The following is a 22,788-nucleotide window of genomic DNA, read 5'->3' as shown; positions in this document are numbered from 1 at the left end:
CAACAGTTGTGTTCAGAACAAGTAAGCATAAATAGCTGCAATGAAAAGCAAGCCTAATGCTGCGTACACACGATCGGACTTTCCGGCAGACTAGGTCCGAAGGAATCAGTCCGTCAGACAATCCGATCGTGTGTGAGCTAATCCGAATGTTTTTCATTTAAAAAATCCAATGGACCTAGAAATAGAACATGTTTCAAATCTGTCCGACGGACTCAATTCCTATCGGGAAAACCGTTCGTCTGTATGCTGGTCCGACAGACCAAATATGACGCAAGGGAAGCTATTGGCTACTGGCTATTGAACTTCCTTTTTTATTCCCGTCTTACATCATCACGTTCAAAATGAACGGACTTTCAAAAGGACTTAGTCCGTTCGTCTGTGGCCAAGTCCGTTCATTCGGAAAGTCCGTCGGAACTCCGCTGAAAAGTCAGTCGGGAAGACCGTCGGACCTAGTCTGCTGGAAAGTTTGGTCGTGTGTACGCGACATTAGTCAACAAAGTGAATATTAATTAAGACATAAGGTTTGGTTATGTTAAGTCTTCTAAAGTTCAATTCTTACTACATTTTTTTCTATGATATGCACTGTAGAGGGGCACTTCCCTTGTTAAAGAAGTTTATTGAGGGCCATAGTTTGAGGATCCCTGATTTACAGTATACGGAATAACAGAAAGAATAAAGAAAGAATAAACAGGCATGAACAGAGAAGGTGGAGCTCAATATAGTATGATCCACTAGATAAGATGGGCTTGCTATAAATGATTAATTATTATTATTATATATATTCAAATGTGGTTATCAGAGTAGGAAGTAGAAGGGCACTTTCATACAGCAGTTGGCTACAGGACAGGTGGAAGCTGAAAGGCTGGGTACTGGGACCACATAAGTTTGGAGGAGGAACTCCTCCTCTGAATACTAGGACCTGGGGGAGAAGCAAGCATGTAATTGGTTGCTAGGACATGGTTGGTCCTAGCAACCAAACGCTAGCACTGAGAACAGCAGGTGGCAGCAGCGGTGGATGCTGACAGCCGCCGTACATACAGGGACAGCTCTGATTGCTGCATAGCCTGTGGTGTTGCTGAGCGACGATGCTGTGGCAGCAGGGACACTGACTGGGTATTTGGGCAGGCTGCTCTGGTGGTGTTTGGACCCAGCAACAACTGGATGGTTGGGGACCGGGTCTCTCGGGACACCTGGGCCTCCTACATGTGTATGGCCTGTCCCCCCTGATGGCAGCCCTGAAAATGTAATGTAGATATAACCATTTGAGCAGGGATTCCCTAAGGCCCAAAAATTATTTCAAGAGTTCCTTCATAGTAAAAGAAGCTGGAAAGGCTCCTCTATACAAAACTAGAAGAAAAGAAAGTTTGGCTGTATTTGGGGATTTAATTTTCTTCAACACAAATTTCCTGCTTGGTTGACTCCAGAGATTGTATTTGTGCCTGTATAACTTTGATAAGTGCATTCAGTTGAAAGCCAATCTGTAAATCTCTTTACTAATCAGAGCTTTACGAATATAAAACATAATTGAATAAGAATCAATTGTTTTGCATTAGTCTCTGAAGCCAGAATTATTTAAATTTCTAAATAAATTAAAACTTCAGTAAAGTCTTCTAATAATATGCAAATGATCTGATCTCTTCACCCAAACACAAAAAATAACTTGTCTAAACCCACACAGACCATGGCTGAGAGTCATGCTGTGTTTGTGTCTACCCCTACCATTGACAGTGATCATGTGCTGAGAAGGAGGTAGGGCCATCCACAGCGCCTATATTTTTAGTCTTTCCACATGAGAATGACTGATTTAGGAACATGACACAGTAAATAGAATTTTGTTGTCACAGGAGGGACTATTGATCTGGAGGTATATTGACATTAAGGAGCTGATTTACTGAACGAATGTTCACTTTGAAAGGGAGTTTTTACTTATCTCAGTAAATTTGGTGAAATTTTTAAAGAAATACCCAATCACAAGCAAGGAAATGTAAAAAAAACAGCATTTTTGATAGCATATGATTGGATGATGGATGTCAGCAGAGCTTCACCTTTAGGGTCCTTTCACACGGGGCGGATCAGTTCTATTCCACCCCGTGGATATCCGTTTGCTCAGCGGGGATCACTCCGTCGATCCCCGCTGAGCAGGGAGATGACAGGTCCGTCTCTGCACACTGTGCAGGGACAGACCTGTCACAACGCCGCTCTCCCCTATGGGAGATCAGATGACAACGGACCGCAGTGCCCATCGTCACCCGATCCGATCCGCAGACGGATGGAAAAATAGCTTTTTCCTCCGTTACACTTTTTCGGATCGGAGCGGGTCGGATGTCAGCGGACATGTCACCGCTGACATCCGACGCTCCATAGAGCTCTATGGAGCACCCATTCAGGTCCGCCTGAAAAACTGACAGGCGGGCCTGAACGGGACGTCAGTGTGAAAGGGGCCTTATTCAGTAAACTCTGGGGAAATTTGATTGCAAAGTAAAAACTCCTTTGCAAAGTGAAAAGTCTTTTGTAACGCAACACCTGATGTCTTGAACTACCTTGTAAAATAATACTTAGTGCAGTTTTTACAACATAAGTCGCTGAAAGAAAATGCAGTTTCTGTGCCAGTCATGCCTTTGGCAAGTCAGCCCTTCAGTATGTTCTATATACTTTTGTTTTTCCCTTAAATTGCACTTTAAATTACTATGGAGTCAAATACTTAATTCTCAACCCTAGCGACTTGACCAGTAACTCACAACAACCAATAAAATGTTACCTTATTCCTGAATAGAGAAGCCTATTTCTCTACCCTCTAGACATAGTATTAACATTTATGGTGGGGGATGGGACAATGCAAGGGTATCTTTGTGTTTGCACTCTTGATTCCGATGGAACTAGGGGTGGGGGCTTTTCTACTGCTGCCGGCATCTTTCTTGCATATCCATAAGGTGGCCAGTGATGGTACAACACCTGTGCATGTATGCTGAAGTTGCACCATCCTGGCACTAATCTTCACTTTGCTCCACTGAGGGCTTACTTTACATTGTGCATGCACAGTATCATCAAAAACAAAACTGAATCATGAAAGGAATTTTTAGGTGCGTGAAGGAACATGTAGGGATTTGTATGTGCCTACTTGTGGGCTCCTTAAGGGTAGGGACCAATGTGAGTGTGCAATGAACAGGTATAGGGACAATTATAGATACTCAGGTTGAACTGGATGGACTGGTGTCTTTATTCAACCTTACTAACTATGTAACTACTAGAGATTTTATTTTCTAAGTTTCAATTTAGTTTTAATTTAGCTGCCACCCTCCCCAACTGCTTACACTTACCCTTCCATCACTTTCCCAAGGTCCATGTGCCCATGGGGGCAAGAAGTGCTGTGTTGGCTTTTAGTTGTTCTGGTCAGGGATAGGGGCTGTGTTACTGCCTCAACTAGACAGCATTGGCATCCGGCCATTGGTTACTCACACACTTAATGCAGTCATATGGGAGAAATGGAAATGTGGGTCACGTGCTCTCCATGACCAGAATTTCCAAGTATTTTCATAAGCTCCTAGTGGCTGAATGGACTGACAATGAACTGGAGCTTCCTTGGTGCATATAGATATACATAAGAGACATTGGACTCCATTCACAAAGTTGTATGGAGCCCTTAAAAAATGCAGTAAAATATTACTCTGCGGTTTTCAAAAAAAATTTTGGCATGCACAAAAAAGCTACTAAAATATGAAGTCATGCAGTATTTTAGAAGTGAAAACATGCTGCATTGTTACCAAGCTGGCGGCCTCGGGCATCCATACCAAACCCTTATCCGACCATGCAGCCTGACAGGTCAGGAAAGGGGGAACCATACCACATGCCCTCAACATGGGTGGATTGGCCCATACAGTACATACAGTCGTTTTCAGTAATTTGAAGAGGATTGCACAAAGATTGTACAAACAGATCATAACATGTGACCAGTTTTAGGGTTTTAATAAATTACCACATCTTGCTACTGACATTTGGGAAACCTACAGGGTGATAAGTGCCTCCCAGTTTTAGCCATGCTCTTCACACACAAAAAACATTACTTGCTTGTTGAAATTGTCCCATGCAGTGGGGATAAACTTTCTCATGTTCTCATCAAGTGTGTGTGGAGATACTTATTATAGTCTTTATAAGCTTTTTATATTGTACATGTGAATGGATATTCAAGCATTTACATATTTTGGTACAATATTTTTTATTGAGACAAAAGAAAGGAAATATGACACAATAATGCTAGTAGTTGTTTCCCACGCAGGGAAAAATAATAGCAGTAATAATAACAGTATCAACAGTTACATTTTGTGTATACTACAATATAAACCACCTGCCCTGACCAACAGGGCCAAAGGTGGTCCCAAAGGACAGGTCGGAGGACCCAATTCGAGAACAAAGAAAAACACAAAATAAAGGGAAGGGGAGCAGAATGGGGATGGGCCTTCAGCCTCATTGGAGAAGCATTTCAATGAGCTTTAAAACAAGCCCACACTGACCTCTGTAGCATGAAGGCACTGTGGAGCAATTCATCCTCAAAGTTCATGGCAGGAACAAAGAGCCAAGGTTGTTCAGGTCCTTCGTTGGACAGCCCTGCTTCTCCTTCTTCCCCCACTAAGGAACTACATTCGAAATGAAAAGGTTGGGAGACAGCTAAGTCACTGTTGGGAGAGGAAAGAGATAGGGTGATATAAGGCATTGATACAACCACCTGAAGGACTTCCGTTACTCTGCTGTGAGTCTTAAATATTGCATGCAGCGCAGTGCATGCAGCTATAATATAAGCTTGTTTGCAGCTTGGCTACAGGTTCACTTTTACGGTAAATAATACTTTCTGCATATGTTAATGTTTTAAAATCCTCCTTCTTTTATAGTTTCTAAATGTAACTGTATATAGAGGCAGCCATGTTTGCTTAATGTAATGTATTAATGCATTTGCTTTGTAATGCTGCGCTGGATGGTGGTTGTCTTTTGCTGGACAGTAGGAATGGAATTGAGTTGTCTCCAATAGTGACCAGTCAGTATACTTACTTAATCCTCCCAGAGAGCAAAAGATGTAACTTGATTGGTCCCTACCACTTCTTCGTCCTGCTTTCATTTTCTAATTTTTACAAATATCCCATATCCAAGTCTGATATCAGATAACTGAATCTTGTCAATGAGGTTGATTCTTATCTGTTTCTCCTTATATCGCTTCTCGGCCTTTTGGCTAAGATCAAGTGTAGTATCTGTTCTTATCAGTTGCCAAAGGAGGCGCTGTTCCATCCCTATTCGAGAGGGTTTGGGCGGCGCTCTCCGATGGTGTAATTTGCATCCAGAAGGACGGTTTTGGTAGGGGCCACGTCGTGCCGCCCGACAGTAAACTGGGGGCTGATGCATGGTCGAGTCTGAGCCGTCTGGAAGGATGCCCCAGGTGAGGATGGATGCTGCCTGGTCTGATCCAGAGGGTCGGGTACCTGGCCTTCTGGTCTGGATTGGGGTAGTTCTAGCCCCGGGCAGTTTTTCGGGAGGGAAAACCGGCTGCTCCCTATGCAGGGGGGGAGGAGCGGTTAGTACTTCCCGAATGTAATTAGGAAGGAGTGAAGGGAGCGACGGTGGAGCCTGATGGTAAAGGGCTCTCACCAAGCTTCCTGATCTCCATGCCTTCCTGTCCGGGGTGGGGGCTGCTGTGGTCTGGACCGTGGGTCAGGGCGGTCTTGAAAGCCTATGGAGTATGTGCCCCTGGAGTGGCCAGTCGTATTGCACAATGGCCACTTTTCACTCTCCTCTTCACTATCCCTTTCCTCACTTTTTATTTATTTTATTTGTGTTGTGTGAGTCACGTTTGTCACTTCACGTTTTGATTAGTAGGGTGTCGGTCCTCGGACCAATCCTGAACGTCTTGAGGGAGAGCGGACATAGGCCTTCTGGCTTGGTCTAATCTCCATTGGGGGGGCCTACCTTCGGGGAAGCCCCCATAGTACCAAGTACCTAGGAGGTTCTGTTTCGGCAGTCCTCCCGGGGAAAGGAGGTCTCCTGGCTTCGGCTAGGAGACCACTGATGAGTCTGGTACCTCAGTCCCTGTCTGGAGCCTAACGCCCCGGGGATCAGGGTATGGTCCTTCCTTGTGGAGGACATCAGACACCCGTCTGCACTTTTTAGTGTGTCACTCTTTATGTGTGTGCACTTTTTTTATGCACCGGGTGGAAGTTTTTTGGGTGTGTTTTGCACGCCATGGGCTTTTAAAAAAAATAAAATAAAATGTGCCCCTGGAGTGGCAGTCCGGGGGGGCCTAAGAATCACTGTGAGTGAGGGTCACTTTGATTTTGGGCACCAAGGTCACTGCACCATAACACGCTTTTTTAGTACCTGCCTCTTGGGCCGGGCCTTTTGGCTGGGACCAGAGGAATTTTTTATTCCTGGCCGGAGGGCCTGGTCGTTGTTTCACACAATGGCCACCTTTTCACTCTCCTCTCCACTATCCCCTCCCCACTTTTTATTTATTTTCAGTGTGTGTTTTGTCACGTCTTGTTTTGTCACTTTTCACGTTTGCTGTGATGAGTAGGGTCACAGGTTCTAGGGCCTGTCCTGAAAGTCTGGTGAGGGGGTGGACATGGCCTTCTGGCTTAGTTCACCCTCTTCCTTAGGGTTGGGGTCTTCCTTCGGGGGAGCCTCACCTAGTATTTGGGTGGGTCTGTTTTGGCAGACCTTCCAAAGAACGGGGTCTGACTGGTTTCGGCCAGGAAGACCAAGTTTTAAGTGTCCTTGTCCCTGTCAGGAGCCTAACGCCCCGGGGGATTCAGGACAAGGTCCTCTGATCTTAGAGGACTTGTGTACCCATTGCACTTTTTTGTGTCACTCTTTATGTGTGTGCACATTTTTTATGCACCGGGTGAAGTTTTTTGGAGTGTGTTTTGCACGCCACAGGCTTTCAAAAAAAATAAAAAAATCAGATAACTGAATCTTTACGTGACCAACTGATCACATCCAAGCAGTGCTTTATCAGGGATGATGACCACATTACTAAATATAGTATAAAGGTGGTTCCATAAAATTCATGTCCAGGAGATGCACAAAAATTACAAAAAGATTCAATCTCAGCTGTCATAGTATTGTTGATTGTCAGTTTGGTTTCTTCATTGGTTCTCTTTTTATAAGGCAACGGGTTCACTTAAAGCTGATCTCCAGGTTTGAACACAAAAATCCCCCTGTAGCAGATCCCCCACCCCCACACCCCATTGCACTGCAATGATTAGTTGCTTGTTAAGTTTAGGAGGTAGAGGAATATGGTGTATTACCTAATTTTTCACATTGGCAGGCTCCTTCCATCTCCCTCCATCACTGGTCCCCTGAAGTCTCTACTCCAATCAGCACAACCAGTCGCATGGGGGTTTATTTACTAAAGCTGGAGAGTGCAAAACCAGGCTCTTTTCTGCATAGAAACCAATCAGCTTCCAGGTTTTATTGCCAAAGCTTAATCGTTGAAGCTGAGGTTAGAAGCTTATTGGTTTCTATCCAGCTTTAATAAAAAAATAAAAAAAATCCCATGCTGACATCATTAAGTACAATGCAGGGCCAGTAGCCCTGCATTGTATGTGAGGACAGCAAGGGACCACCCACAGCCAGGAGATTTGGAGAGAAGAGGAGAGTGCTGAAGCCTACCGAAGCAAAGTTTAAGATAAGTATTTCACCTTATTGATCTACCTCCTTGACCTAATGAGTATTTATTTTACCCCCTGCAGTGTGGAGGGCAGGTAATTGTGTAATTCCTGGAATTGGGTTTAAAGGAAGAAGAACACATCACCATATGTAAATCCAAAGACTTGTTTACCGCAATACTTGCCTCACTTTTTACAGTTTTTTTTTGTTATTTCATAATGCAATGTAGTTTATTTCTTTATTGTGCATGATGTATGTAATGTTACCTTCTTCAAAGAGATGTGTGAGAATACTATTAGCAGTCATCCCCAGTAGATGGAAATGAGCTGATTCTTTCTTTCATGGATTTTCATAATAGTTTATTCACATGTTGTGTTACAGTTCGGCTGCGGCTGACCCGCCGTGTTTGATCATCCACTGGAAGTTTCTGTGGCCATCGAACTGAGAGAAGAGGCATCTTTATTTAGCACAGATGACTAAAAGCAACGGGGAGGATCCAAGAGCGGGAAACAGGATGGAGCGTTTCCAGCAAGGTGTGCGCCAACGCTCTCTGATGGCCAAGAAGAAGATGCAAAACATAACCAGGGATGACGTCAAGGGCTTCCTACGGCGGAATGGCTTTGTGCTTTTTACTGTCATTGCTGTTGTGGTTGGTAAGTACTCTTCTTAGTGATTTTTTTTGTTATGTTTTATGTGATATTACCGGAGCGAAGGTGGTACATTGGGATTTAACGTAAACCTGTCACTTACTTTGCTCATTGAAGACAGAGTAACAGGTTCTTTGATAGCCTTTTCCCTTTCTTTTATGATACTTTTCTTCACCTTGTTGATCTGCCATCTTTGGGTATAGAGGAGAATGGGCCCCTCTCTTTTTGCTGCCACAATGCATTGCTTAGCACTGAAGAGGCCAAATGTCAGAGGCCCTAGTCCTGTGAGCTTGGACAGGGCTTTCTACTCAGGACTCCCGGCAGGTACATAGGTCACCAGGGGAGATATGGTAAATATCAGTAACAAAAGAGGTGGACTATCAAGAGAACCTGTTACTTTATTCTGACTGGACAATAACTTTAACACACCATCAGTGACTTGGGAGCCACATATAGAAATGTATTCTTCTTGACTGAAATACTTGATGATACCCACCACAAATACACTATAATACCAGTATTGGGATGCCTGCCTTTACACACTCATGAACTTTAATGCCATCCCAGTCCTAGCCCGTAGGATTTAATATTGAGTTGGCCCACCCTTTGCAGCTATAGTAGCTTCAACTCTTCTGGGAAGGCTGTCCACAAGGTTTAGGAGTGTGTCTATGGGAGTGTGTCTATGGGAACCTTGTTTGTGCACTGGTATGTAGTCATACTGGAACAGGAAGGGGCCATCCCCAGTCCCAAATGTCTCACCATGCTGACGCCTTAAGAGTTCCCTTCACTGGAACTAAGGGGCCAAGCCCAACCCCTGAAATACAACCCCACGACATAATTCCCCTCCACCAAATGATTTGGACCAGTGCACAAAGTAAGGTTCATAAAGACATGGATGAGCGAGTGACTGGCCTGCACAGAGTCCTGACCTCAACCCGATATAACACCTTTTGGATGAATTAGAGTGGAGACTTCAAGCCAGGCCTTCTCGTTCAACATCAGTGCCTGACATCACAAATGTGCTTCTGGAAGAATGATCAAAACATTCCCATAGACACACTCCTAAACCTTGTGGACAGCCTTCCCAGAAGAGTTGAAGCTGCTGTTATAGCTGCAAAGGGTGGGCCAACTCAATATTGATCACTACGGACTAAGACATGGATGCCATTAAAGTTCATATACGTGTGAAGGCAGGCATCTCAATACTTTCGACAATATAGTGTATCTCTTGATATGGTAGCTATGGCTTAACTACTGGCTGCTATCTTTACAAACTGCTCATTTATTTCAACTCTAATTCCGCTACCTTAATCCTATTGCCTTGGGGATTCCCATTTTCCTCTCCCTACTGCTTACTCATATCCCACCCAATAGGTCCTTCCCACTCCCCCCCCCCCCCCCCCACACCCCTTGCCGGTTCCCTTCTTTTCCCAGGAGTCTGTAGGGTTCTCTCATTGTTTCTTTTCCTCCCGCTCATCATTTTTCTTGCTAGCTAAATGCTAAATTACCATCATGCCCCCCCCCCCCCTTTTTCATCTCTCCATCTTTTTCCTTTCAATTCTTGTCTTACATCCCACTTATTTTTCTTTCTCCTCTCCCTTCCAATACTCCTATATTTATAGCCCCCAGGATAGGGTTACTCTAGATGTTTTACCAGTTATATCTAGTGTGGATTCATGACACACTCTGCATGTTTTCCCATCTCCCTATGGCTGGCATATACATACCCCCCCCCCCCCCCCAACCAAAACTTCTGCTTACACTTTCAGCTCTGTACTCAACTTGTTTTTATATCTACTGACCTTATACCATTTAGCATTGGAACCATGCACCCAACCAGTATCCTAATGCTACCTTTGGTAAAAGGAATGTACTACTTAATGTGCACTAAATGGCCTTAAAGTGTTACTAAACCTACAACGGTGAAATCAGTCTGTATATGCAGTAAAAGCATGTTTGTTATACCCACTGTGGAACCTAAGGGGTTAATCCTCCACATTGTGTAAAAAAAAAAAAAAAGGCTGTTTGATTCTGTCTTCTCTGATCTTCCCCTTCTTCTACAGTCCATAATCCATCTCCTGATAGTACAGAGCCTTGGGGACACTCTGCACATGCTCAGTTTGGTGTGTGTTGCTAGAGAGATTTTTTTGGGGGGAGAGAGTGCATGTGATTGTCACAGGGCCAATCAGCACTGTCCAAAGAGAGGGTTAGGAGGCATTATGCAGCCTCACAGGGCAGTCATAGCCGAATGAAAACTCCTCCTACAAGCTTTAACCAGTGCTTGGCTGGACACTGATAGACACAGAACAAGATTGATATATACTGCTGATGAGAAAGGGTATTTAGCAGTTTGTATTTACTAAAATAATTGCATTTCCATGTTTTGTGTACTGTGGGAGATCAGATATAGTGAATGCAGGTTCTAGGTTTAGTAACACTTTACCTGGAAAAACCTCAATTCAGTTTAACTGAACTCGCACAATATCAATCCCGCAGTAGTGTGAACCTAGGCTGAAGGAGATTAACTAAAACTCCTGCTCATCCATGTCTTTATGGACCTTGCCTTATTCACTGGTGCACAGTCAGGTTGGAACAGGAAGGGGCCATCCCCAAACTGTTCCCACAAAGTTGGGAGCATGAAATTGTCCAAAATGTCTTGGTATTCTGACACCTTAAGAGTTCCCTTCACTGGATCTAAGGGGCCAAGTCCAACCCCTGAAAAACAACCCCACACCACGATCCCCCCTCCACCAAATGATTTGGAGGGGTGGCCCAATACTTTTGTCAGTATAGTGTGAATGAGTGAGTTTAGGGTGGAGGAACTTGAATGGCCTGCACAGAGTCCTGACCTCAACTCAATTGAACACCTTTGGAATAAATTAGAGCAGAGACAGCTGGGCCTTGTTATCCAACATCAGTGCCTGACCTCACAAATGTGCTTCTGGAAGAATGGTCAAACATTCCCATAGACACACTCCTAAACCTTGTGGACGGCCTTCCCAGAAGAGCTGAAGCTGTTATAGCTGCAAAGGGTTGGCCAACTCCATATTGAACCCTACAGACTAATGCCCTTTACACACAATCAGACTTTCTGACAACAAAACCATGGATTTTTGTTTGAAGAGTGGTGGCTCAAACTTGTCTTGCATACACACAGTCACACAAATTTTGGCCAACAATTACGAAGGTAGTGTCGTACAAGATGTACGGCAAGCCAATAAAAAGGAAATTCAATAGTGATGCGTGATTCCGAGCATGCGTGTTTGTACTTTGGACTTTTGTCCGACTGACTTGTGTACACACGATCAGAAAATCCAACAACAGACATTTGCTGGCGGAAAATTTGAGAGCATGCTAGCCAACATTTGTAGGCGGAAAGTCCGACAACAAATGTTCGATGGGGCATACACACGGTCGGACTTTTCACCAACAAGCTCATATCCAACATTTGTTTTCGGAAAATCTGATCGTGTGTACGAGGCATAAGACTGGGATACCATCAAAGTTCATGTGCGTGTAAAGGCAGGCGTCCCAGGGTTATTTACGAAAGGCAAATCCACTTTGCACTAAGTGCAAAGTGCATTTGAAATTGCACTTAAAGTGCATTTGGAAGTGCAGTTGCTGTAAATCTGAGAGGTAGATCTGAAATGAGGGGAAGCTCTGCTGATTTTATCATTCAATCATGTGCAAGCTAAAATGCTGTTTTTTATTTTCTTTGCATGTCCCTCTCGGATCTACAGTGACTTTACTTCCAAGCGCACATTCAGTGCAATTTCAAGTGCACTTTGCACTTGTAGTGCAAAGTGAATTTCCCTTTAGTAAATAACCCCCATAGTGTATATGTAAAAAAAATACACAAGCAGGGAAGAGAGTAACATATGTCCAAATTGAGTACCACACACCAAACCTGTCTGTTAGATATAGCATTGTTCTTTTCTTTTTTCATTAAATATTATTTCTGCAAATGTACAAAAACCACACTAAACAGTGCTATCAATTAAAACAAAGCAAAAAGAGAAAACTAACCGGATCACCTCTGCTCTGATACACAAACATCATTAGCATATTGCTTTAGGAGTTCTCAGCCACCGCTGCATCTGAATCAACCCATCTGGACCATATTTTCGTAAAAAAGTTTTTGGGGCACCCCCTACCCTTATATGTCATCCTATATAAAGGGATATCTAAATTAACCCGTTTTTTCCAAGCAGACAATTTAAAGCGGAGGTCCACCCTAAAATGGACCTTCCGCTCATCGGATTCCTCCCCCCCTCCGGCGCCACAATTGGCACCTTTCAGGGGGGAGGGGGGTGCAGTTACCTGGATAATCCAGGTAACTGCACCCACTTCCGGGCTAGCTCTCTGCGGAAAGGGGCGTACATTACGCCCCTTTCCGCAAGTGCCCGCCCCCTTCCGCAAGTGCCCCGCTGCCTGCTGGGAAACACACAGATCCCAGAGGCAGCGGGGACCGTCCTCATTGCGCAGCGCGGCTCGCGCATGCGCAGTAGGGAACCGGGAAATGAAGCCGAAAGGCTCCATTTCCTGATTCCCATACCCAAGATGGCGGCGGCAGCACTCGAGTGTCGATCTAGAGATCGGCTTCGGGTGCCGACATCGCGGGCGCGCTGGACAGGTAAGTGTCACTATTTTAAAAGTCAGCAGCTGCAGTATTTGTAGCTGCTGACTTTAAAAAAAAAAAAAAAAACGCGGAGTCCCGGCGGACTCCCGCTTTAAGGACTTCTGTACGTGTCCAATTCAACACGTTCCGTTTCCTGACATAAAAGAAAAAGACATGTAAAAGGGATTTAGTGTAGTTATCTATAGTGTCATCGTCAATCACCCCCAAAAGGAACAGTAAAGGACTACATATATTTTGAAAAGCAAAGGTATCTGCCAGAAATTCAGTAACCTACGAACTTAATGGCCAATTGGAAACACAATTATTTTAGTAAATATAAATTGCTAAATACCTTTTCTCATCAGCAGTATACCGCAGTCTTGTGACTTCTTTCAGTGTCTGGTTAAAACTTGTAGGAGGAGTTTTCATTCTAATATAACTGTCCTATGAGACTGCTGGAGACCTGACCCCAGGGCTAGACTGGGACAGAAATTTGGCCCTGGACTTCATCCAGACCGGCCCACTTACATTTTGAGTGTCCCATCAGCACCCCTTTACATCAGAGTGTCCCATCACCAGCCCCCTTACAACAGAATGTCCCATCAACACCCCCTTACATCAGAGTGTCCCATTACCAGCCCCCTTAAATCAGAGTGTCCCATCAGCACCCCCTTACATCAGAGTGTCCCATGAGCAGCCCCCTTACATCAGAGTGTCCCATGAGCAGCCCCCTTACATCAGAGTGTCCCATCAGCACCCCCTTACATCAGAGTGTCCCATGAGCAGCACCCTTACATCAGAGTGTCCCATCAGCACCCCCTTACATCAGAGTGTCCCATCAGCACCCCCTTATATCAGAGTGTCCCATCACCAGCCCCCTTACAACAGAGTGTCCCATCAGCACCCCCTTAGATCAGAGTGTCTTATTACCAGCCCCCTTAAATCAGAGTGTCCCATTAGCACCCCCTTACATCAGAGTGTCCCATGAGCAGCCCCCTTACATCAGAGTGCTCCATGAGCAGCCCCCTTACATCAGAGTGTCCCATCAGCACCCCCTTACATCAGAGTGTCCCATCAGCAGCTCCCTTACATCGGAGTGTCCCATCAGCAGCCCCCTAACATCAGAGTGTCCTATTAGCAGCCCCCTTACATCAGAGTGTCCCATGAGCAGCCCCCTTACATCAGAGTGCTCCATGAGCAGCCCCCTTACATCAGAGTGTCCCATCAGCACCCCCTTACATCAGAGTGTCCCATCGGCAGCTCCCTTACATCGGAGTGTCCCATCAGCAGCCCCCTAACATCAGAGTGTCCTATTAGCAGCCCCCTTACAACAGAGTGTCCCATCAGCACCCCCTTAGATCAGAGTGTCCCATCAGCACCCCCTTATATCAGAGTGTCCCATCACCAGCCCCCTTACAACAGAGTGTCCCATCAGCACCCCCTTAGATCAGAGTGTCCCATTACCAGCCCCCTTAAATCAGAGTGTCCCATCAGCACCCCCTTAAATCAGAGTGTCCCAACAGCACCCCCTTACATCAGAGTGTTCCATGAGCAGCCCCCTTACATCAGAGTGTCCCATCAGCACCCCCTTACATCAGAGTGTCCCATCGGCAGCTCCCTTACATCGGAGTGTCCCATCAGCAGCCCCTTTACATCAGAGTGTCCCATCAGCAGCCCCCTTACATCAGAGTGTCCTATCACCAGCCCCCTTACATCAGAGTGGCCCACTGAGCCATCGGCCCACCGGGAAACTCCTGGTAGTCCCGATGGCCAGTACATGCCTGCCTGACCCTCTGTCTGGACAGTGCTGATTGGCCCTGTGCTGATTACATGCAGGGCTGCTGATAGAAATTGTGGGGCCCAGTACAGACTACCTGACAGGCCCCCCCACCCAAGAAAATATTAATGCTGTATTTTACAAAAAATACAATAAAATCATTATTAGCACACGCAAATACAACATAACTCACAGAACTCCTGCTAAATTTAAATGATAAAAGTTAATTAAAATAAAAATGGGATGAAAAAATATACAGGCTGGGCAGTTGGAGCTCCGGGATCAGAAAAACAGAGGGAGAGCAACAAAGTTACAGAGATAACAAACTCAGGAGCAGAGCTAACATGGGAGGGGGAGCACACAAGAAAGGGGATTAGAGGGACAACTCTTTCTCAGCAGATAAAAGCTGGCAGCAGGGAGAAACCAGCTTTCAGCTGCTGGAGGAAGAGTTTTACAATTGTCATCCATCACTAATCCTCCTCCCTCTGTGGGCCGCCCTGTGTGCTCGGGCCCCCTACAAGAGGATTGGTGCCCCCCCCCCCTATCTGCGGTCCTAATCACATGCACCCTCCTAAGAAAAAGAAAAAAATGGTGTGACTCCAAAGAGGCTCTGTCTTATCAGGAGATGGCTTGGGGACAAGGGAAGAAGGGGAGGATCAGATAAGACAGGTTTAAACAGCCTTTTCCTTTGTGCACAGGATTTGCCCCTTAGGTTCCACAGTGAGTATAACAAGCATATACACACTGATTTTACTGTTGTGGGTTTAGTAAAATTTTAGCCCCTGTACACACGGTCGGAGATTTTGCCAACCAAATCCGTCGGATTTTGCCCGTCGGATTTAGTCCGACGGATTGTGTCCGAAACTGTTGCATACACACGGTCGGGCCAAGTTGGCGAAAAATCCGATCTTTCAGAACGTGATGACGTAATTTCGTTACAATGGGACTACATTCAGGCTAGTAGCCAATAGCTTTGATGTAGGAATTTGATCTGAGCATGCGTGGCACTTGGTCCGATGAAAATGTTCTACACATGATCGGATTAGGTCCGTCCGGCCCAGTTGGTCGGGAAATCTTTCCAACATGTTGGAAAATTGGGTCGGACGGAGATTCGGACGGAATCAGTCCGATGCATACCACACACAGTCGGATTATCTGACGACGCGGTCCGATAAGACTCATTCCGACAAATTCTCCGACCATGTGTACAAGGGCCTAAAGAGGAACTGCAGTCTGCTCACTTGTGAGTTTTTATTTGTAATAAAAACATCTCTGCCATTCTGAAGCTTCCCTCCAATCACTTTGCATATCATTTTATATATACTGTGATTCTGTACTTGCCAAATATGCTGCAGAGATCTCCCTCCACTGAGTCTGGCTGCAACCATTTTAACCGTGGGCAGCTGAAGCTGCTGCCTGTTCACTTCTTGGATCTATACAGACACACAGCGGCACACCTCCAGCTCTGCGGCTCTCATTGGCTCTTTTATGACTCATCCCTCCTCCCTTCCTAGCAAACTCTCACAGGAGTGAGAGAGAGAGAGCTGCGCATGATGTAATAAGCCTAGGCTTTTTACCAGACAAGTAACAAGAAGTGGGCTGTATAAGGTATTTATTGGCAGAAAAAAAATGTTTTACCATCCAAAGTTAAAACAACAAGGGCAGAAGATTTAATATTTGAAATAATTGAAAAAATTACTGAAGGTCCGCTTTAAGAAGTGTAAAAAATAAAAAAGTTTAAAACAAATTCCAATCTATTTACTAATGCTAGCAGCATAAGGATTAAAAATGTTGACTGGGAGAGTTTAGTTCCACTTTAACACTAGTTTTGTTTAAAATGCATTTAATCATATTTTTCATGATTACATTTATATCTGCATGAAATAATGGTTTACATTTTTGTAAAATGTTACATTAAAGCAATAAATTGTTCAATAGGGCCACCTTATACCACACACAGTTGCCTTTCATTCAGTTGTTGCTGGTCATCTGCAATGACCAAGAAAGCCTGAAAATATGAGTTAGCATGTGCTTTCCATTGCAGCACCTTGTATCAGGACCACCCAAGGAGAACAAGGCTCAGCTCCTCTGAACAGAAGCATAATCCTTCCATTATACCCAAACCTTTAACAGGTGGACATCCTTGGAAAAACTGTTTATTCTGTTCATTTTTGTTACTTTGGTATGTTCCTTTTAACACAGGGTGTTTCTGAATAAGAAAAACAAGGAGTAATTTAAAACGGGGCCTTTTAAGATTCATTTCCATTTTTTTGTAGTGGAATTTGAGAAGTCCCTACTATATATGTTTGTTGTGTGCTCCCATTCACACGTCATACTTAAATTGTTTTAGTTATGCTGTTATTATTTTTGGTGTGCTGTGTGAATGGGAACACATAACAAACATATAGAAGGGGGTTTTCAAATTCAACTTCAAAAGTGGAAATAGAAAAAAATATATATTACTTAGCGTATATACTCGAGTCTAGGGCGACCCGAAAATAAGCCGAGGAACCTAATTTTACCACAAAAATCTGGAAAAATGTATTGACTCGAGTATAAGCCTAGGGTGGGAAAATGCAGCAGCTACTGGGTAAACAATGCCCATCTGCAGCCTCACTGTGCCCATTTGCAGCCTCACTGTGCCCATTTGTAGCCTCATTGTGCCCATCTGCAGCCGTACCTTGGATTACTAAAACAGCGGGTGTCTCTCACTGTGTTACGCAGTCCGTTTTGACGGCCGTCCATTGTAACAAAGCCATGCCTCCTCCTCGTCCGTGATAGACGGAACACTGATACAGTTTCCCAGCATTGTATCAGTTTTCCTCTATCACGGACGAGGAGGAGGCAGGGCTTTGTTACAGTGGACTGCCGCTGAACAGACTGCATAACACAGCAGGAGACACTCGCTGTTTTAGTAATGAAAGGAACAGCTGTAGATGGGCGCCCTCACTCGAGTATAAGCCGATGGGGAGGGGTTTTCAGCCTAAAAAATGGGTTGAAAAACTTGGCATATACTCAAGTATATATGGTACCTTTTTAGGTTTTGGTTTGTTTGGAGCAGAATTATACATAGAACCCTTTACACAGCTTGAAATTGTTCAGTATAGCTTGCAATGTACAATTAGAACAGTGTTTCTCAACCCTTTTTTCAGTCAAATCACCCTTTAAAAAAATATGGACAGTCTCGAGGCACCTCATAAAAAATCATGGACAGTCTCGAGGCACCCCATAAAAATAATGGACAGTCTCGAAGGCAAAAAAATACATACTAGGGGTATTACCCCTTAGAAACATGAGTTTTTGATGTTTTTCAACATTAGTTTCCATAATACAAAAGACACATAATATTGAAACCACCCCTGAAGGTAGAATTTCTATGCCGCATATAGTGTCATGCACATATATTTATTGCATATAACTAAAGAAATATTACACTTTGTATACAACACATATTATAGCAGGAAAGGATAACTTGTCCCCATCCCAACACGTTTCACCTGTGGTGGCTTCTTCATGGGTTATGGAGATATGTATGGTTTGGAGACTGGCCCTGTATTGGGAATCCTTCTATGTGACTGAGATATTCTGTAAAGAAGCTTTCTCTCAGTTTCACTCGAGGCATCCGGGGTGCACTTAAAGCACCCCTTCTCGATGTTTACATCTACTATGGTTTAACACACTGCCTTTAAGCAATAACTTTCTTAAACTGTTGGACGATGTGACACAATTATAACCCCTACAGAATAAGAAAGGAAAATTACTTCTACAATGATAATGACTTGGTAAAACCAAGATGCATGCATATGCATATACACCATATGGCAAAAGCTTTTGGATACCTGTATGAACTTGCTGGGCATCCCATTCTAGAACCATGACCATAATATAGAGTTACCCCCCCCCCCCCATTCCCCATTCTTGCTTAGAGTCTATAGCAGCCTCCACTATCCTAGGAAGATTTTCGACAGGTTTTTGGAGTGTGTCTGTGGGAACTTTTTCCAATTCAGCCAATGTTTCAAGAGCATGGTGGCGTTCTTTATCAAGATGATTGACAGACATACTAAAATAGGACAAGACAACCTGGCTTTAATTCATGGCGCTACATATTTTCTACTGCATATTGTATTTTCTAAATTACAGATGGAATCTCTTGCATGGTTGGCATGCTTCTCCATTCAGGGTTTACTTTAAACCCTTTACCCAACTACAGTATACTTTCTATTCTAGTGTTCCCTAACCATCCTTCTTGGAGGCAAGAAAAAAGGCCTGTTTATGGCCTGTTTATGGCGAGAAATTATTTGAATCAGGTGACAACTGACACATCCTAAAAATGTAATTTCAGAAAGTGTGAAGCCGATACTTCTCAGACATAGTCTTTGGGTTCAGAGCCTAGATATGCTACTGTGATGTGTATATGTTAACACTGGTTTATTAAGTGTGATTGTTTCTGTCCTGTCCTACAGGAATCATCTTGGGGTTTTCTGTCCGATCGTATCACATGACCTTCCGGGAGATCAAGTATTTCTCCTTCCCTGGGGAATTGTTGATGAGAATGCTGCAGATGCTGGTCCTGCCCCTCATTGTGTCCAGTCTGGTTACAGGTAAGGAGAAGACATCTTTTCATTGCAGTGTATTGATGATAGAAGCTTGCAGAGCACAAAGATCAGAGGCTTTATCCATTAACCCATAGCTACCAGAACCAGAATTCATGTTGAAATCAGCCTAGTAAAAGGTGGGTTATGACTGGTTGCTATTCTGTTTTCTCTAAATGCAGTTAAACTGACTGCACCCAGCTGCAGCTAAAAGCCAACTCTGAATGGCATCATTAAAAAATCATTACCTGCATTTATTTGTGTTTAGAAATGTCCTCCAAAATCATATAAATGCAGATATGACAGCTAGTGTGAATGAGGCCTAATTAGGCCCCTGTACTGGACAGTAGCATTGTAACTGAGGCCTAATTAGACCTATGTACTGGATAAGCCTGAACATAAAGCAGCTCCAAGTTCTTATGCAGGGCAACCTCGGCCATTTGAAAATTTACGTGCAGGACTCTCTTTATACCATTTCTGTGGTTCTTTGTGTAACAAATTGCATATATATATATATATAGCAAGGTCTCCAGCCTTGTCCAGTCTCTAATGAAAACCTCCAAGGCCAAAGATAGCTGACATCTTTCAATATGTAGTGGGTTTTGAGGCATAGTGGGTGCAAAGATGGTGAAAGTCATTGGGCACCAGACACTTCTTGGATGTAAAAGAGGTTTTATTTCTTTTGACAATCCTTTTTGTATTTTTGGGGGAAAGAAAGTTAGGGCCAGCACACCCTTAAGTAGTTATCGATTCAATTGGCAGACTCCAAGACTTCAATAGGAGGACAGGCGTGCAGGGAGAGGCCCCAGCAAGGCACCACTTCTGCACATGCAGGAATGCTGTCTCTCTCTGATGGCAACAGTCCTTTAACAGTTCCTAACTCAAACGTAACAGTTCTTTCATCTCCACTACAACTGCCTTTTGTAGTTCTTCAACACTGAGCTCCCGGTCTCTCTCTAGACCCTCTGATTCACTGACTCTGAATCCCTTGAGCTCCTCCAGAGTTGGCGCTAGTATCTCCCTTAAGCATCACCCTACACCTCCCTGCTGGGTCCCTAGCTTGGCACTCCAGATGCTTTTCAAGCTTCACTCCTGCTGACCGGCTCGGTCCCTAGCTTGACCCACAAGGCTGCCCTGCGAGCGTCTCCTCCGCTGGTTGGATCCCTGACTTGATCACCGCCTTGCGAGCTACCAAATCATAGTTCCCCTACCTTAATATAGTATGATGACAGCTGCTAGCACTAATCATGTCCCATACTAATGTGTGAGATTCAAAGATAAATAGATAAATCATGTGCTGCGCTATCCCCTTAATGATCTGCTGAACCTGCAGCAAAAACCTAAAAAAACTAAATTGTTAACAAAAGTAATGTGCCTATAAAATCAAATCCAAGGCTGAAATAATAATATATAATCGACTAATGTCGTCATACAGCTTACAACATCATATAGGGTGAATATACACACATTTCATAAAATATAAATATTGATCCATAAAGTGTATAAGTGCATATAAGTCTGTGATACTCCGACCACCCAGGATCAGTTTTCAGTGTCCTTAAAGCGGAGGTCCACCCTAAAGTGGACCTTCCGCTCATTGGAACCCTCCGGCGCCACAATTGGCACCTTTCAGGGGGGAGGGGGGTGCAGGTACCTGTACAGTACAGGTATCTGCACCCACTTCCGGCATAGATTCTGTAGAAGGTTTTTTGGCAGGGGCATTTTTTGGCTGGAAAAAAAACCCAGTTTTAAGAGAAGTTTTAAGAGAAGTTTTTCAGCAGTGAAAATGCTCTAACTCTTATAAAGGCCTAAAAACACTCAAAAATGCAGCTATTTTGCGTTTATCAAAGTTTTTGAACCATAAGCTTTTGTGGGAGTATAGTTTTGCTAAAAAAGTTCAAAACCGCTACCACTAAAAAAAAAAAAATGAAAAATGCTACTGCAAAAACGCTGCAAAACTCATTTTACAACTACTGGTGTTTCTTATAATGTACAGTGTGCATGAGGCTTCCATCTCTCACAGTTGCCCAGATAGAAAGCAATTGTGCTGCAAGTTTGAAAATGACTTGCTAAGCTATTGCTAGACTTGCCAGGCTTCCCAAGTTTTTTTCACAATTGCATCAAGTCTGCATTGCATGACTCCAGATTAACTTTCTTTGCAAACATTCTGCAAGTCTGCTGGTAGTTCTGGTTGTTATGTTGTGCAATAGTCAGTGTTGCCAACCGTCAGTATTTTTACTGGCAGCCAGCAAAAAATGGGCACCTCTCCTGCCAGTAAATGCCAGTGACAGGAATAGGTTGCTAGTAAAAAATATGGCTGTGACGTTCGGCTCAAAACTGCGCATGTTCAGTTTTGGTCTGGAGTCGGCCGAGATCATCCAAGTGCCTCTGCCTGGGCATTTCATGTAATGTCATGGTGCAAGGGACCTGAGTGAAGTGCCCAGAGCCTCGTGTGTGAGTCTGCGGGATGAAAACAAGGCAAACAGGAGCATGACTGTCAGTGCTGTTTGGACGGAAGTGGACTGAATGGACCACTTGGCGTGGACAGAGACTGTCACTGTGACTCAGGAGGGGACGTGTCATCATCTGTGCTGCTGCACACTGCTGGCAGTGTCACTGTGAGAGTCAATTTCATGTATGTATGTCTGCCCATTGTAATTGCTTGCCCTCATAAATCCTGTCCCTGAGCTGCTTACTTACTATGTCTGAAAAAAAAAATAAGAAATATGTTTTTTGTCTTAATATCTACCTTAAATCACCTTGCTAATTGCATATTGTCCTTGTTTGTAGCCTAAATACTGAAATTTGTACTTAAAATTTTGTAACTTTTGAAAATGCCAGTTAAAACTTGGCTGTGCCAGTAAAATGTGGGTGTGGTGTCAGTAAATTCCAATCTGGTAGGTTGGCAACACTGGCAATAGTCATCCCACCACAGGGGTCACTGTGGCTGAATTTTAATGCTGTAGACTTGCAGAGCTCTTGCTGTAGACTCACCACTGCAACTTTGCTCTTGCTAGACACTCGTCACGCAAATTGGCTACAAATTGGGAAAGTCTCAACTAGAACTTGTGCTTCAAGTGCTCTTCAAATGTACAACTTGCCAGTGAAAATGTGCAGCAAGTTAACCGACTTACAATTCAACACTGCCACAAATTTGCAGCAAGTTATTTGCTACCTTGGTGTACAATCTCTTCTCCTCCTTTCTGAAAAAGCTTAGTATTATTTAACTGCACAATATGAGCTTTTCACTGTGGCCTGCATTTGAAGATACTGCAGCAAGTCTTAGCCCTTGTACACACGGTCGGAGAATCCGTCGGAATGTGTCCTATCGGACCGCGTCGTCGGATAATCCGACTGTATGTGGTATGCATCGGACTGATTCCGTCGGAATATCCGTCGGACCCAATTTTCCAACATGTTGGAAATATTTCCCGACCAACTGGTTCGATCGGACATACTCCGATCATGTGTAGAGAATTTTGATCGGACCAAATGCCACGCATGCTC

General features: G+C 44.1%; 1 protein-coding gene and 1 pseudogene across 1 annotated transcript in view; both read left to right on the top strand.

The window, feature by feature from the left end:
- The window catches only part of SLC1A3 (solute carrier family 1 member 3), a 116,243-nt gene that overhangs the window by 12,457 nt on the left and 80,998 nt on the right, over positions 1-22,788 (top strand). Inside the window, exons 2-3 of the mRNA XM_077462853.1 lie at positions 8,029-8,300; positions 19,153-19,290. Coding sequence (XP_077318979.1) covers positions 8,120-8,300; positions 19,153-19,290 — 319 coding nt within the window. The 5' untranslated portion in view covers positions 8,029-8,119. The remainder of the gene's footprint in view (positions 1-8,028; positions 8,301-19,152; positions 19,291-22,788) is intronic.
- On the top strand, positions 5,199-5,306 carry LOC143941746 (U2 spliceosomal RNA; annotated as a pseudogene).

The sequence above is a fragment of the Lithobates pipiens genome, unplaced genomic scaffold (genome assembly GCF_037356315.1).
Source record: "Lithobates pipiens isolate NorthernLeopardFrog02 unplaced genomic scaffold, aLitPip1_a1.2 Scaffold_3, whole genome shotgun sequence".
Classification (NCBI taxonomy): domain Eukaryota; kingdom Metazoa; phylum Chordata; class Amphibia; order Anura; family Ranidae; genus Lithobates; species Lithobates pipiens.
The sequence above is the reverse complement of the archived record's forward strand: the minus strand, read 5'-3'. Positions and strand labels throughout refer to the sequence as shown.